Source organism: Crocodylus siamensis, chromosome 8, assembly GCF_052110815.1.
Source record: "Crocodylus siamensis isolate JL-2025a chromosome 8, ASM5211081v1, whole genome shotgun sequence".
Taxonomy (NCBI): Eukaryota; Metazoa; Chordata; order Crocodylia; family Crocodylidae; genus Crocodylus; species Crocodylus siamensis.
In genome coordinates this window covers 42,331,913-42,347,442 of record NC_143402.1, presented here as the reverse complement: position 1 = coordinate 42,347,442, position 15,530 = coordinate 42,331,913, and the positions used below count along the sequence as shown (strand labels likewise).

At 47.3% G+C, this 15,530-nt stretch overlaps 1 protein-coding gene across 15 annotated transcripts in view; it reads left to right on the top strand.

Moving 5' to 3' along the window:
* Positions 1-15,530, top strand: part of MID2 (midline 2) — a 438,142-nt gene that overhangs the window by 367,032 nt on the left and 55,580 nt on the right. For all 15 annotated transcript variants that reach the window (XM_090059302.1, XM_090059309.1, XM_090059301.1 and 12 more), the window contains one exon: positions 2,515-2,676. In XM_090059302.1, coding sequence (XP_089915428.1) covers positions 2,515-2,676 — 162 coding nt within the window. The remainder of the gene's footprint in view (positions 1-2,514; positions 2,677-15,530) is intronic.

Below are 15,530 nucleotides of genomic sequence, written 5' to 3'. Positions count from 1 at the left end.
CAGGTAACTAACCATCTGAATGAGGGGCATGAGGTTGATATCATTTACTTATACTTCGTGGAGCCTTTGAGTCTCTTTCCCACGAGATTCTGTCAACTAAATTGGAGGGTATTGGGCTGGACCAGTCTACAGTGAGGTGGGTGGACAGCTGGCTTAGAGGCCAATCCCAGAGAGTTGTAATTAGTGGAATGGCCTCACCCTGGAGGGTTGTCTGCAGTGGTGTCCCCCGGAGATCTGTGTTTGGACCCATGCTCTTTAACATATTTAATAATGACTTGGATGAGGGTGTAGAAAGCTCAGTGATTAGGTTTGTGGATGATGCTAAGCTCTGGGGAAACGCAGGCACATCAGAGGATAGGGAAAGGATCCAAGATGACCTTGACAGACTGGTTTTATGGGCAGAATGGAATCAGATGAGGTTTAACAGGGAGAAGTGCAGGGTTCTTCATCTGGGTAGGAAGAACCTTCACCATAACTACACGATGGGTGGTGGTACACTGGCTGGCACAGCATCTGAACGGGACCTGGGAGTCGCAATCAACCAGAACATGATCATGAGTCAACAGTGCGATGAGGTTGCCAGCAAGGCAAACAGAACTCTGGTGTGCATCAGCCAATGCCATGTCTTAGAGTACAACAAAACAGTGCAAAAAGCATGTTTCTCTCTCTTGCCTGTAGATGGAATGACATATTATGATTCAATGAGCGAAAGCAAGGTTTTCCCATAGGAAGCAGAAACCATGAGGATCAGCAGGAAAGACCACAAGGCTTTTTAAAGGTTTCATTGGAATGGGTGAACTTGTTTGAAAAAAAATAGAAACAGTCTTGACACCCCTCTCCAGAGTATCAGTGAAGGCCTTGGGCTAGTTCTCAGCACAGATATGACATCATCCCAACAGCCCAGGTGTCCTCATTGCCTGTAATAATAGCAGTAAACGGTAATGAAATGGAACATACCTAGACTAAAGCTATAGCTGCTGTTAATTTCTGTGTGTTTGTGAAGGGTGGTAGAAATTTGTACTTGCAGTGAGGACAGCAATACAGAAGACAAAAGTTCAAGTTCTTGAAGGGAACTCATTTAATTAAAGCCAAGTGTAACTTGCTGACGTTCAAGTTATTCCTGGGCCATTGGGAAGGAAAAGCAGTTTCTAAGAGGAAATGGTGTGAACCTCCAAGTCTGCCCACCAAGTGGGAATGCCGAACTGCTGTGCTGGCAGCTCTTCTTAGTTCCGCACTGGAGGCTTCTCCCTGAATGCTGAACATGTAGAAGAGTGATTCAGAAGTCTGCTGGGCATCAGCTTTCATCCCACTACAACCCACTGAGCAGTAAAAAATACACGCTAGTGTGACAGGATTACATTGGCTGGTAAAAACCCAGCTGCACACAGGGCAGCTATCCCATAATGAAATTCCACTGGCAGAGAGCATGTTCCTCAGTGCGTCCCTGCCAGCCCATTCCTCTCGCTGCTTTTGCATATTAAAACTAAGTAAATTCCATTAAGTGCTAAGAGCCTTACCAGGCACACTTGCTGAAGCACTTTTTTCTCATTTAGTTCATTTAAATTGCTTTGCACAGGAATATTTTATTTGCACTTTACATGATAACTTGTAAATGAGGAACTCAGCCAGGCTGCTGTATTTGAACACATTAGCAGTATAGCTCAGACCCTGTTGCAATGACAGTTGCCTTAGGCAGGGAAATCCAATCTGAATAGCTGCAGCCAGGATGGATTCTGTTTCTAAGAGCTGATTCATAGAAAACAGCTCAAGCAAAGACCTTACGTCTGATAAACACGTCTTTCTGTACTGAGTTACAAACTGGGCCAGACCGCACAACTTGCCTCATGCACTTTGCAAGGCCAGTGGATGTAGATGACCGTTCCTCCCTGAGTGACCACATGAACTCCTCTCCCAAGATTTATGGGAGAGCTTGCACCCGTAGCTCATTAGTGTTGTTTTCAGGTAGCATTAATGAATGTGGGTCCTAAGCCAGAGACAAACCGACAATCCAACCTGCCCCTCTCAGTGAGGCCTCATCAGCACTTTCCTGTTATTGGCGTATCTTGCCTCCTCCCAGGAATCATCTGTTGGATGTTTCATCTTCACAGAAACATGGACCTGGAAAAATTATTAGGATTTAATGCCTGCCCAGAGGTTTCTCTGCTGCTCATCCCCCATCATGTCCCAAGATAGCAACATGACATGCTGCCCATAAAACGCTTGCATCCCCTTTCTCAGCCAATCTCTGGCTTTGCCAGTTTTGACTTAACAAGTTCTGCCCTCATGTGATAATAAAAACAATCCCCCTTTCCTACTGGTTTCTATCATTTATGTAAATTTTTCCTTCAGTCTGTTCTGCAGATTCCTGTTAACTCCTAGGCTGTATATTAGTCTGAAGGATGCACAGTCCGTGAACTCCGCTATGCCCAGCCTGTGTTGTGTTTGCAATTTATCTTGTCCTTCATCTCCATCACATGGTAATAAATCTCTCCACACCCCCTTCCTGTACTGCAGGCCTGTACAACTCCATGGATAGCTGGATGATTGTCCCCAACATCAAACAGAACCACTACACAGTGCACGGGCTTCAGAGTGGCACCCGATACATCTTCCTTGTCAAGGCCATAAACCAAGCCGGCAGCCGGAACAGTGAACCCGCCAGGCTCAAGACAAACAGTATGTGACAGGATATTTGTTTCTGATTTGGTGGGAGATAGAAGAACAACTTGATTGATCCCAGAGTCCAAAAAGATATTGCTGAGATATTTTCCATGACTCCCTAATTGTTATTGCTTACAGCTGTGCTGCAAAAACTGGAAGGCAGTGTTTGGTTTCTTGCTTGACTTGTTCTTCCCTCAACAACAGCCACTGGCAGGATTACTTGCAAACTGGTTTGTTTCTGTAGGGTTGTTCCTGTACACAGCTCTACACAGGTGGTTGTTGCATAGTATTTCCAGCTGGCACTGAGAGGCATGTGCTAGTTTGTTACAGGAGGGATAATTGTATGATTGTTGATGCAAGTGTTTCTGTCTTTGCTGGTGTATTGTCTCCACTCCTTTCCTCCCAGTTAACTGCTGCTTAGTGGTCGTGTCTTACACGACACACTGACTGCACAATAGCCCAAGGCTACTGCACAGTAGTGTCGCATGGCAGAAAGCACAATGCGACGCTTCTGCACAGTAGTCTTGGACTCCTCGGGCCCGCACTGTTCAACATCTTCATCAGCGATTTGGATGAGGGGGTAAAAAGCACCCTGTTCAAATTTGCTCATGACACTAAGATGTGGGGGGACGTGGGTACATTGGAAGGATGCAACAGGCTACAATCAGACCTAGACAGGTTACAAGGGTGGGCGGACGAGAATAGGATGGGTTTCAACACAGACAAGTGCAAGGTGATGCACCTGGGGAGGAACAACCGGCACCATACCTACAGGTTGGGGAACTCCCCTCTTATCAGCACGGAGGCGGAAAGGGATCTGGGGGTCATCATTGACTCCAAGACGAACATGGGCCGGCAGTGTGGGGAGGCAGTCAGGAAGGCCAGCCGCACCTTGGCATGCATCCACAGATGCATCTCAAGCAGGTCCAGGGAGGTGATCCTCCCCCTCTATGCGGCACTGGTCAGGCTGCAGCTGGAGTACTGCGTCCAGTTCTGGGCACCGCACTTCAGGAGGGACGTGGACAACATGAAGAGGGTCCAGAGGAGGGCCACTCGTATGATCAGGGGACAACAGGGCAGGCCCTATGAGGACAGGCTGTGGGACCTGAACCTGTTCAGCCTCCACAAGAGAAGGCTGAGGGGGGATCTTGTGGCCTGTTATAAACTAGTCAGGGGGGATCAGCAGGCATTGGGGGAGTTACTGTTCCCCCGAGCACCGCCAGGAGTGACCAGGAATAACAGTCACAAGCTGGCAGAGGGTAGGTTTAAGTTAGAGGCGCTACTTCACAGTCAGGGCGGCTAGGGTCTGGAACCAGCTTCCAAGAGAAGTGGTGCAGGCTCCTACCCCGGTGGTGTTTAAGAGGAGGTTAGATGCACATCTTGCTGGGGTCGTTTGACCCCAGTACTCTTTCCTGCCATGGCAGGGGGTCGGACTAGATGATCTGCTCAGGTCCCTTCCGACCCTAGAAACTATGAAACTACAGCGCAGTCAGCATCTCAAAGAAGTCATTCATCAGCGCTACTGAGTCATTTAGCACTAGTTAATACAAGTACTAAACGACTGTGTAGTCTGTGTCTCATGTAGATGCAGCCAGTGTCTAGTACACTCTTTTGGGCAGGGACTCTCCTTTGTTTCTATTCCCTGATGGGGACCCTAGGTACCTCTAGAATAATGTATAATACCCATAAACATGATTTGGAGAAGGGGGTTCAAATAGGAACAAAGTGACCTGAACATCTCCCCAGAGCTTTTATCCACATTTTTCTTTTGGATTGTAGAAATGTAACAATGGGCCTTACTTTTATTTTGCCTGTTCAGAACAACTGTTCAGTTTCCTAGTTTCCTATCAAAGTGCCAAAAACCTGCTCTCCTGGGATTGAATGAGCATCCTGCATTTTAGGAGATTCATTAATTCAGTCTTGGGAGGGTAGCCTTCTATGTGCCAGGCTTTAAAGCTGCTGGTCTGATATGGCCATTCACATGGATCAAACTTCTCCCTGGCTCACCATGGACAGGAGATCTGTGGTATGTATCATCACAGAGTTACTATTTACTGTGAAAAGGGAGACTGAAAAACATTTTATGTGGAAAAAATGTATTTGACTATAAACAACTATGGAGCGAGAATTAGTGCGTAGTTCAGTTCTCCCAGGGTGAATTTGCACAGTAGTGAGGGAATAAATTAAAGATATTCTAAAACTGGTGTTAGGATGAGACTGCAAATCCATTGACATCAAAGTCAGTAGGACTGGATCCACACTTACCATGGAGTGGGTTATGAAGATTGAGTTTCTGTGTCTGAGGTAAGGAGAAGTTGAAACCTCATTTCACACAAGCTCAGAAACATAATGAGGGATGGTTGTTTCCCTCTGCCTGCTGGTTTGTAATATAGAAATAAATGTAAAATTGTAAGAATAGCAGTCATTCATCCAAATAAAATGTGAGTGGTCCCTCTCTTGGCTTTTGTCCATGTCTTGCTCGTGATGATTTTGGCATTCCTCTATCTGGTCCTGATGTGCTCACCATTCACTTTTGTTCTTGCTTCTGCCTTCTCAGTTTCTTCATGGAATCTTTGTAACCTTAAAAAAAATAAATTAAAGTCTCTGCATTAGAGAAAAAGGGAAGACGCTGAGGGAAAAAGGAACTCCAGTCTACTTCTCCTTTGTTTATTAAACACATAGTCCTCCTTCACTTGCTGTTTAAAGCACACTCCCCTGCTTTGAAATGCATTCAGGCTGGAAATAAGAAATTGGTGACTTGACAATCCATGAGCTGATATGACAAACCTACTCAGAAGTAAGGAAAATTAGTTTTGTTTCAGTAGCTCTCAGGGGATCTTACATGCCTTTTTTTATTCATTCAATCATCAGAGATATTAACGTTTGGCTAAGTGCTGTGTTTCAGAGATGAACCTGATTTACTGGATTAAATGAGCGTTGGATCAGCTTTTTAATTCTCATTTTTCACAGTGGGTCTGTCTGAAGCAGCTTTCTACATTTGTCAAAATATAGAGCAGGAATTGCATCAAGTCCTAGAGAAATTGCTAACATATTATTGTTGTTTTGCCTGTTCTGAGATTAATTTCTACCTCCAAGGTTGCATACATGATCATGTAAATGATCAATGCATCCCTAACTTGGTAGATAGGAGATAAGTGAATGCATAAATTAATATTCAAACACTGTTCTCAGATTATGTTTGAATATTTATCTATACCCAGCATTATAATTAATGTTACCTTGAAACTTCTCCTGTAACCATCTGCTTCAAATAGCTTGAAAAGCACTTTTTGGCTAATGTGCTCTATGTTTCACCTTAGTTCCAGCTTTTGGAAAGTTTTGAGCAAATTCTGTTTGCCTGGTTTAGACTAGCTAAGGAAGATGATAAACCTCATCAGCTGTAAAAATATTTAAGGCCTTTTAATCCACACATTTTAAAAATAAAGTGAGATTTTCCACTTCTGAAAACCAGACTTCAGACTTACTTTAAATGAGACAAAAAATAATATATATAGCTAATTAAACTATCAATTTTGCTAGTACACAATAAAAAATCCCCCAACTTCTTAGCTGCTGCCATTGGTGGTAGCAATTCCTCACGATCAAGGATGATCACTCCCATGAATCAAGTAAAGGGTCTGTTAATGGCTAAGAAGGTCAGTCCTAGAGCTGCAAACTCTCTAGCAAATGCCACAGGTAATGGTTAAAGGGAAGGTCAGACAGTGGATTTCTCATTCTTGTTTCCTTTCCTTCCAAACCATTTTGTATCGTCCATAATCAGAACTCTACATGGATTGTAAATGATGGTTTGGATAGGGACAGTCCTGCCTCAGGACTGAGTAAAAATGTAACTACATGAGTCCAGTGTTTTGCCATTGGGTGAGTTCTAGTCTATGCTGGTGTCTCTGGATATGGACAGATGATCAACTTGCAGAATGTGAAAAGGGGCTGTAGACCTACTACAAAGCAGCCAATGCACAGTAACTGTCTATATGAGGGGCAGGCAAAATATGGCTCGCGGGCTGGATTCAGCCCACCAACCAGGCCATTTTATCTGGCCCGCTGGGTCCCTAAAGAATTTAGAAAATTAATGTTCATCTGCCCCTGGCTGCCTGTCAAAGTTGACAAGGTGCCAAGGACCGAGGAAGAGCCAGGGGCAGGACCCAGCAGCAGCAGCAAGGCCCGCCTGGCCCTGCCTCACCCCCAACCCTCCAACCCCAGCCATGCCTGGAAGAGGCTTCTGTCCTGGGCCCGTGGGGCTGTTCCTTGTCTCCCCCCATCTGAGAGTGGAGAATCAGATAAGAACGGGTGCTGGGTGGGGAGGATCACCAGTGAAGCAGGAGCTAGCTGGGCCCAGCCAACACCACACAGTTCCAAGCTGGCTCCTGCTGCACCGTGCAGTCCCAACCAAGCAACTGGAAACGGCACACTGCTGGAGTGGCAGGTGTGGAGTGGTGGGCACAGGGGGGAAAGTGGCAGTGGGCAGGAGTATGGGGCCCCAGGGCTGGTGACAGCAGGAGCCAACTGGGAACTGTGGGGGCTGGCTCCTGCTATGTTCTGTGGCCCTGGCATTGCAGCTGGGAGCCACGCACTGCTGGGAGTTGCTCAGTTGGGCTGGCTGGCTCCATGCTGCGCCACATAGTTCCTGGCTGCAGTGCTGGGACTGCAGAACACAGCAGGAGCCAGCCCAGCCCCCACAGTTCCCAGCTGGCTCCTGCTGTCACCAGCCCTGAGCCCTGGGGCCCCACACTCCAGCCCACTGCCACTTTCCCCCCTGTGCCCACCACCACCCCTCCCCACTGCCCACCACTCCCCACCTGCCACTCCAGCAGTGTGCCGTTTCCAGTTGCTTGGCTGGGACCACACGGCGCCGCAGGAACCAGGTGCATGGTTCTATCACAGGGGCCACATGCTTGCAACTCCCACACTTGCACTGGAGGGAACCCCCATGCTGGAGCTGAATGCCTTCTCAGCTCTCTGCTGTGCAGGTCTGCTGACTCCACTGGGAGTAGAGGGAGCCCCACCCCCTGCTTCCCTGTGGAGTCCAACATGGGGCTTCCCCAAGTGCAAGTATGGGAGCTGCAGGTGTGCATGGAGCCCTCATAATACAGGCAGCTGGGCATGCTGCTCTCCTCCCTGCCTCTCCCTCTCATGTGCAGCACTGGCTGGAGCTGTGCCCCACCCAGCACCAGTGCCTGCACCAGGCACAAACTTTCTGAGCCTCTGGATTCTCTCAAGCTTTTCCACATCCTTCCTGAAGTGGGGGGCCCAATACTGGATGCAGTGCTCCAGCTGTGGTCTCACCCAGGCTGAGTAAAGTGGCAGAATAACTTCCCTAGTTTTGCTTGAGATGCATGTGGTGGGCCAGTAGGAGGTGCTCCTGTGTTGAGCCACCCACCTCACTGCACCCAACCACCTTCCAGGCTCCGAGTGCCTCCCTGGGCGCATCTCACATCTGGACGACCCGCTTCCTGGAGCACACCCACTAGCCTGGGGGTAAAACTGCCACCACCCAGGTATGAGCTTGATTCTGGCTCTGCGCCCCCTGGGGAACACAGGTCTAGTAGCCCTTGAGGGTACTTGACTTACTTCAGGAACTTGGGGTGCTTCCCTCAGTTGGAACCACAAGTAGTGGTCTTCCTTAGTCAGCTGAACCAAGGGGACCCCAAGGTACAATCTAGACCCACTCCCAATAAGTCTCCCACGCTAGGTACAAAGGAGAACTTTATTTGTTACAAGGGGTAGGGTTGGAATAGGGTACAAGGTAAAACAATATCAGAGAAATCCCATAGAGCAAATTGGCATGGCTGGGTAGCCTTTGATCACACATCAGAGTTACTGCAAGCTATATATCTAGTTAGATCTCAGGTAGATTACTTGCAAGTATCATCCAGAGGCAGGTGGAGATTCCCTCTGGAGGCAGGCAGTTCCTTGATAATGAGTTTTGAGAGAGAGAACAAGTTTCAGATAGTCCAGCTCCTCTCTCTCTGTGTCTTCCTCATGGCTGCCATCCCTCCTTCTGGGCAGTCCTTAACTTATTTAGCCCTTATGACCTCATTTACCGGGTCCAATGGAGGCCAGCACCTGTTGGCTGTCAGCCAACAATCTGAAATTCATCACTAATTGCTGGGCAGACTGAAAGTCTCTAGCTCCCCCGGGAGCCCAAGCCCCTCACCTAGGTATGTGATGCTGCCAGTCACGTAGGCAAAGGGAGCAGGTTGCTCCCCTCCCTAAGGAGGGACTCCACTGGTCACCGTATGCCACGCTGATTTGTTCCCAGCAACTATTACCCTTTGGGTCCATCCCTGTAGGCAGTTGCCTAGCCGTCGGCCTATATGATGATCAAAGCCACAGTTTCCCAGCTTAACCATGAGGGCATCATGGGGAACTAGGTCAAAGGCCTTCTTAAAGTCCAGATATGTGGCATCCACATCATCTCCCTTGTCCAGGGCACATGTTACTTGGTCATAGAAGATGAGGTTGGTCAGGCAAGACCTGCCAGTCACAAAGCCATGTTGGCTGGCCTTCTGTTAGTCTGGTGTTGATGGATCCCTTGACAATTTTCTCCACGATTTTTCCAGGGATGGATGTCAGACTGATTGGGCTATAGTTCCCTGGGTCATCCCTCCTCCCTTTCTTGTAGATAGGGACCATGTTGGCTCTTTTTCAGTCATCTAGGACCTCTCCCGAGTGCCATGATTTTTCAAATATCTCTGCCGAGGGGGATGCAATGAAGTCTGCCAGCTCCTTCAAGACTCTCAGGTGCATTCTGTCTGGGTCCATGGACTTGTGAATGTCTGGTTTCTCAAGGCGTTCCTTCACCTGATCCACATAGATTTTGGGCCCCTCAGCCACTCCCAGATTGGTTTGTCATTCCTGACAGTGTGATCATCCTGGGAGCATGAAAAACCAATGCAAAATGGTCATTTAGGACTTTGGCCCTTTCTAGGGCATCAGATGTCAGTTGCCCTGTTGGATCTCACAGGGGCCCAATCCTATCTTTGTTCTTTTTCTGACTTCCCATGTATCTGAAGAAGTACTTTTTGTTGTCCTTGATTCCTGTAGCTAGCCTAAGTTCGGTTTGTCCCTTGGCTTTTCTTAACTGATCTCTACAGGTGCGGGCGAGTGCAGAGTAATCATCTTTGGTATTGCTTCCTGTTTTCCAACTGGTGTAGGCTACTCTTTTAAACTTAATGAGGTCCAACAACGGTTCCTTATTCAGCCATAGGGGCTTCCTGGCCCATTGGCTGTATTTCTTGTGCGATAGTATGGCTTTTCCCTGTGCTTCAAGGATTATGTTTTTGAGAGACGACCATTGCTCATGTACTCCCTTTTCTGAGGGGCCTCTAATTGCCTTACTGACCAATTCTCTCAGTTTGCAAAAGTCAGCCTTCCCGAAGCTGAGGACTTCTGTTTTGCTGAGGGGTTTGCCTGCTCTTTGGTGAACTAAGAAGTTGACTAACTTATGGTCGCTGTCACCAAGCTTCCCCTTGATCTGCAGATTGCTCACCAGGTCCAGCCTTTGACCAGGACCAGATCAAGCAATGCCTCTCCCTTAGTCAGCCCATAGACCTCCTGGGTTAGGTAGAGGTCATCAATGAATGTGAGAAAGCTACACGACCTGTCAGATTTGGCTGTCCACTCATTCCAAGAGATGTCAGGGAAGTTGAAGTCCCCCATGACCATCATGCATTGGGAGCATGCAACTTTGACCAGCTCCCTACTGAGTTCCTGATCTAGTTCTTCCTCTTGGTGGTCTATAGTAGATTCCTACAGGTAAGTCACCCTCCTCATGTTCTCCTCATATCTTGACCCAGAGGGTCTCAAGACACCCTTCCTGGTTTGGAAACTCAGTCTACAGGGAGGCGAACTGATCCTTGAAGTAGAGAGCAACACCCCCATCCCTCTTCCCCACGCCCCCCCCCCCTTCCCCATTGCATATCTGTTACTCTGTGGCAAGTCTTCAACCCCTGTTAGCTCAGTGTAATTTAGTTATTTGTCCATGCCCTAATGCTGACTGTCTATAATTGCTTGAGGCCAAGATTTTTGGGGTGATATCTTTTATTAGACTAATTAGGGGAAGATTTTTAAAAAGATTTTGGTTACCAGGTATCCTTGCTTCTCACATATTTCCCCAAGCCATCACAGCTACAACCTCACTCCAGTGCTACCATAACAGCTTGCACTTTGAACTTTGCAGCAATAGAAGTTTACAGTGAAATCAGTGGGTACAGATTTTCTTCTTCCTTTCTTTTTTCTTAAAGACAAAACAAAAGCAGGGAAATTAAATGCAAAACTTTCTATTAAAACATTATTGAGGCTACAATGTAGATGGTATCTGGCCCACTTGGCAAATACATGGCTCAGCATTAAAGGACAAAGATTTGACAGAAGTTATGGCCTACTCCTGTGCATTGCAGGTGTGAAGGGTTAGGGAGTACAGAGACACGTGAGCTTGTACTAGTGGAAGAGCTGCTGCTTGGATGCCCAGTTACTTTACTGGCTAGGAGCAGAGGATACAACCTTTTTAACATTAAATACCTTGATAGCATGATGATCATTGCTCATGTCTGACAGTTCCTGTTTTTGTGCCACCTCTCTCTCATCTTGCACTGGAGAGAAAGGTAACAGGCACACAGAAGACTCTGAAATTATTTGCACCCAGTAGCAAGACCTACCCCTGGCAGGTAATTTTATTCATATGGCCATGTGTTTCTGCCTGGAAAGCAGCAATCTTGTGCACCCCACAAGGTTTTGCAGGTTCACAGAAAAGACACAGCAGCTGGTCTCTGGGGCTGTAACGGGAAATAATCGTGTGGACTGCACTGGCAATAATGTGGACGTTCACTGGCAAATGATAACAGTTTAATGACTAACAGTCTAAGGGTCAATTTCTATGATGCTTTAGATCAAGGGGGGAGGAGCAAAGAGAAATCTTTAGAAATCTCTAAAGACCACCTCCACACCAAACGTGTTCAGTTTCTTCACAGCTTCTAATGCTGACCATGAATGCAGCATCTTCACAGAGCAAGTGAACATCCCCTACAATCTGGGACTTTTCCCTTTAAGGATAGGAGCCATAAGCGAGTAAGAGCAATAAAAGGAATTGCTCTTCCAGGCTAGGATAGATTTGTACACTGGGAATGATAGTAGGGAACTTATCTCAACTGTGCCTCAGTAACCCTACTGCTAGCACCCAGGACGCCTGAGATTCAAATTCAGTAGGAACAAAAGTCATATCTACGGGGACAAAATGAGTAGGTTCAGATGAAAAGTCCAGTAAAACTGGAACTGGTGAGGGCAGAAAAATCTATGAGTTGGAGGTGGAAAGCCTGGGACTGACTGGGCAGAGAGAGCAGAACAAAGAATCAGGACAGAGAGAGATAAAGGGCAAAGAGAATCAGAAATCAGACTGGGAAAAGGAGACACAGGTATGAAATGAGCATGTTGGAGGGGAGGAGGAAGAAAGGGTGAGCCTTTGGGGAAATAAGCAAAAGAGTTAGTCTGCTAGAGAACACTCCCCTGGAGTCTGGAATGGAAGCCAGGGTTCCTGAGTCGCACCACTCCTTTGCTGTCTGCAACTATCTGTGGAACTTACTGGCAGAGCAGCTCATCACCACTGTATGGCTAAGCTAGAAAAAGGTAGCAACCCACAGCTGCTGTCATTACGTTCAGCTCCTGTAGTATAAGTCTACTTGAATGGAAGTAGACAATTCTGTTGATTTCCAATATGGTAGTTACTATGACGTCACATCACAGAATTTCTGTATTTTTTTTTCTGTTTGCTGTTGTAAAAACCTGAAAAATAACACAGATACTACTATTCTTGAAAAAATGTAAAGAATATTATTAAACCTGCAAAGTCAAGCATTCTGGAGTTAGAAGTGCCCTTGCAACCTTAATTTGGCTTCCTTTTGCATATGTACAGACTTCAATTACATGATCACATACTATTTTTTTCCATGAAGTTGCTTCCAGAACACAGGGTGTACCTATATGGGTCTGAATCAGGAGTTAGTAGAGAAAGGTACTGTTGTCTACAGGACCCTTGCCTCTTTTGTTGCAGAAGAGGGGTAATGAATGATGCCACAATATGGAAGAAGAGGAAGCATGGTCATGGTTAATGCAACTGAATGCTGCCCTTGAAAGCAGATCCTATCCCAGCCTTTCCTATAGAGTTCCTGTGTAACACAGGGCATATCACTTGAAGTGGAAGTTTCAGGCTTGGTCACTAAGATCCCTGGCAGACATACCACTGAAGACATGATTAACCAGCTAATTGCCTCAAATAATGACCCAGCCCTATGTTCAGGCAATTAATGGCACAATAAAATGGGAAATAAGTCACAGAATTATTCTACAAGATATGTATAATAGTTTTTGTATGGTTTCTATCGTGTTTTAAAATGAATGTATGGCAGGGTCCCTGCCATGCAGCCTGATGCTGGCAGGGCTCTGGGACAAAATTAGCTGATTGTCTATCCAATCCCCAGGAGCCTACCAATTCACTAGGCACCCAGCTTTCTACAACATCTCACGTCCTGCAATACACACTTGGCATGGCAAGAGGTCAGGTTGCTTGGATCCCATCCTGCCTCTAAGTAAATGTGTGCCAGGAGCTAATTGTTTGCTCCTCATTTTCTGGATGCCAAACATGAGACCCTGGAGACGGATGGGCATAAGTGATGAAAAGGGATCCGGGTTTTCTGTTTCCCATGGAAAAATGGAGTAAACCATGGATTTTGCCTTTTACCAGAGGCAAATGCAGATTTCTCATTTTACCAGAGAAACCCAGATTTTGCCGCTTTGCAATGAGCTTCCTGCAGGCTGGCAGAGTCCCAGCCTGCAGGGAGTTGAGAGGGAGCGGAAGGAAGGCAGAAAGGCGGAAGAGCGCCATGTGCATAGGCATGCATGTGGTCCCAGGCAGCTTGCAGAGCAGTTCCAGTGGGTAAGGGGGAGTGTGGAGAGGGGGATTGAGGCTCCTGTAGGGAGGGAGCTGGGCAGGGCTGGGGCTGCTGCCCAGCTGAGTGGGGCTTGGAGCCTGGGGTCACAATACACAGCTGCAGGGCCCCAGTTGGGAGCAGGACAGGGCCTCAGGTGTCTCATGAGGGGGAGGGGAAGGGCTGGTTCCCTGCTGCTGCACACACTCCCGGGGCAGGGGAGACAGCCCCGGGTACAGATCTGGGGGCCACGAGTCCCCCCTGCCCCCTGGGGGTGTGCGCAGCAGTGAGGAGCTACCCCATCTGAGCCTGCAGCGCAGGGGAGTGGGGGCAGGGGATTGCAGAGCTGGGGCAACTGGAGGTCCCCTCTGGCAAGGCTGGGGGAGCAGGAGCTGTGGGTTCAGGGCAAGGGGCACCAGCAAGGCTGTGGATGGGGAGTGAGGGGCACAAGCAGGGCTGTGGGGGAGCCTTTAATTTTAATCACAGATTTGGGGGGGGTTGGCAGAGAATTTGTGCTTTTTTTTTTTTTATCAGGGAAACCCAGAATCCCTGGTGATGAGTGCTCACAGTTCCAACTAGAGTCAGTGGGAGCTAGGCATATAAAATGCCACATAGGGCTGGGGTGCTGTTGTAGTCAAGATGGTCGAGGGCATATGCAAGAAACAAAGGTTTTTTTGGTAATATCTTTTATTGGACCAAAAATATAGTTAGGAGAGATGTTAGAGAATTCCTGGGCACAAAGTGCCTTTCTTCTTGTCTCAGTTTGTAAGTGCTGATTCTTATAAACCCTTGCTTCTTGCATATGATGCTACACTCTGGATATCTTAAATTGGACACTGACAGGATTGAGCCCCCCAGGGGCAGCTGTGATGCCCCCTGGTGGCCACATGGCTCCTGCCCTGCCTCAGTTCCCTAAAACCCTCCCCTTTTGTCTTTCCCGCCACACCTTGCTGCAATTATTTGAGTATAAAAGCGGAGGCTTCCCCAGGGTCCCTGAGTGAGCCCCTGTCTACTATCAGTTGGTGGGTTCAACCCAAACCCAGCCATTCCCCATCCTGTCCCACAGACACTGCATGGGGTCTCCCAGCCCATTTAGCACCGCATTTCTCAACCCATTGGTCACAAGAATATACAAAAAGGTTACGAACAGACTTTAAAAATGGATCAAAAAACTTTTAAAATGGATTCTCCTTTAAAGGAGAAAAAGGTGGGAAACCATGGCTTTTCTCTTGCAGGCTGGCAGATTTCCAGCCTCCAAGGGGTGCTTGGGGCTCCCCCATTCCCCCCACCCCACACAACTATCTCCTACCCCACACACTGGGTCAGGACTGGCCATCAATGTTTACAAATGAGTCCTGGCACAAAAATGTTTGAGAACCACTGCTTTAGCACACTAAATTGCCTTAAGGGCTGATTTAATTGCCTCTGACCTCCCCTTTAGCCACACCCATGCCTCACAGGTGTTACCATTCATCACTAAGGTTTGTGTCTTTGCTTCAAGCCTATCTCAGGCCACCTCAGGCCTCTACACATCTGTTGGGGTCTCGGCCTCCCTGACCTTCACCCCTTTTCTTCTGGTCCCCTATACTAAACCCACTGTTCCAGACCTGTGTTCTCCTCATCACCCCTTTGCTAGCCACACTTGGCCCTCCAGTCTAATCAGTACAACAAAAATATAAGCCCAGCGGCTGTAACTATACTATTCCTAATCAGAGCACAGTTACACATGCACTTTAATGTGCAGTAGTCTATTTTACTGCACATTAAAGCATCACATAAATGTGATTACATTAATTCACAATAAAATACATTACTGCACATTAAGCATCACTTAAAAACTATGTGCACTATTAGGGTGGCCTAATGCACATTTCTTTAGTACCTTACGTTGGATGTACTAAATTTAATGTGTGTTAGAAAAAGCACCTT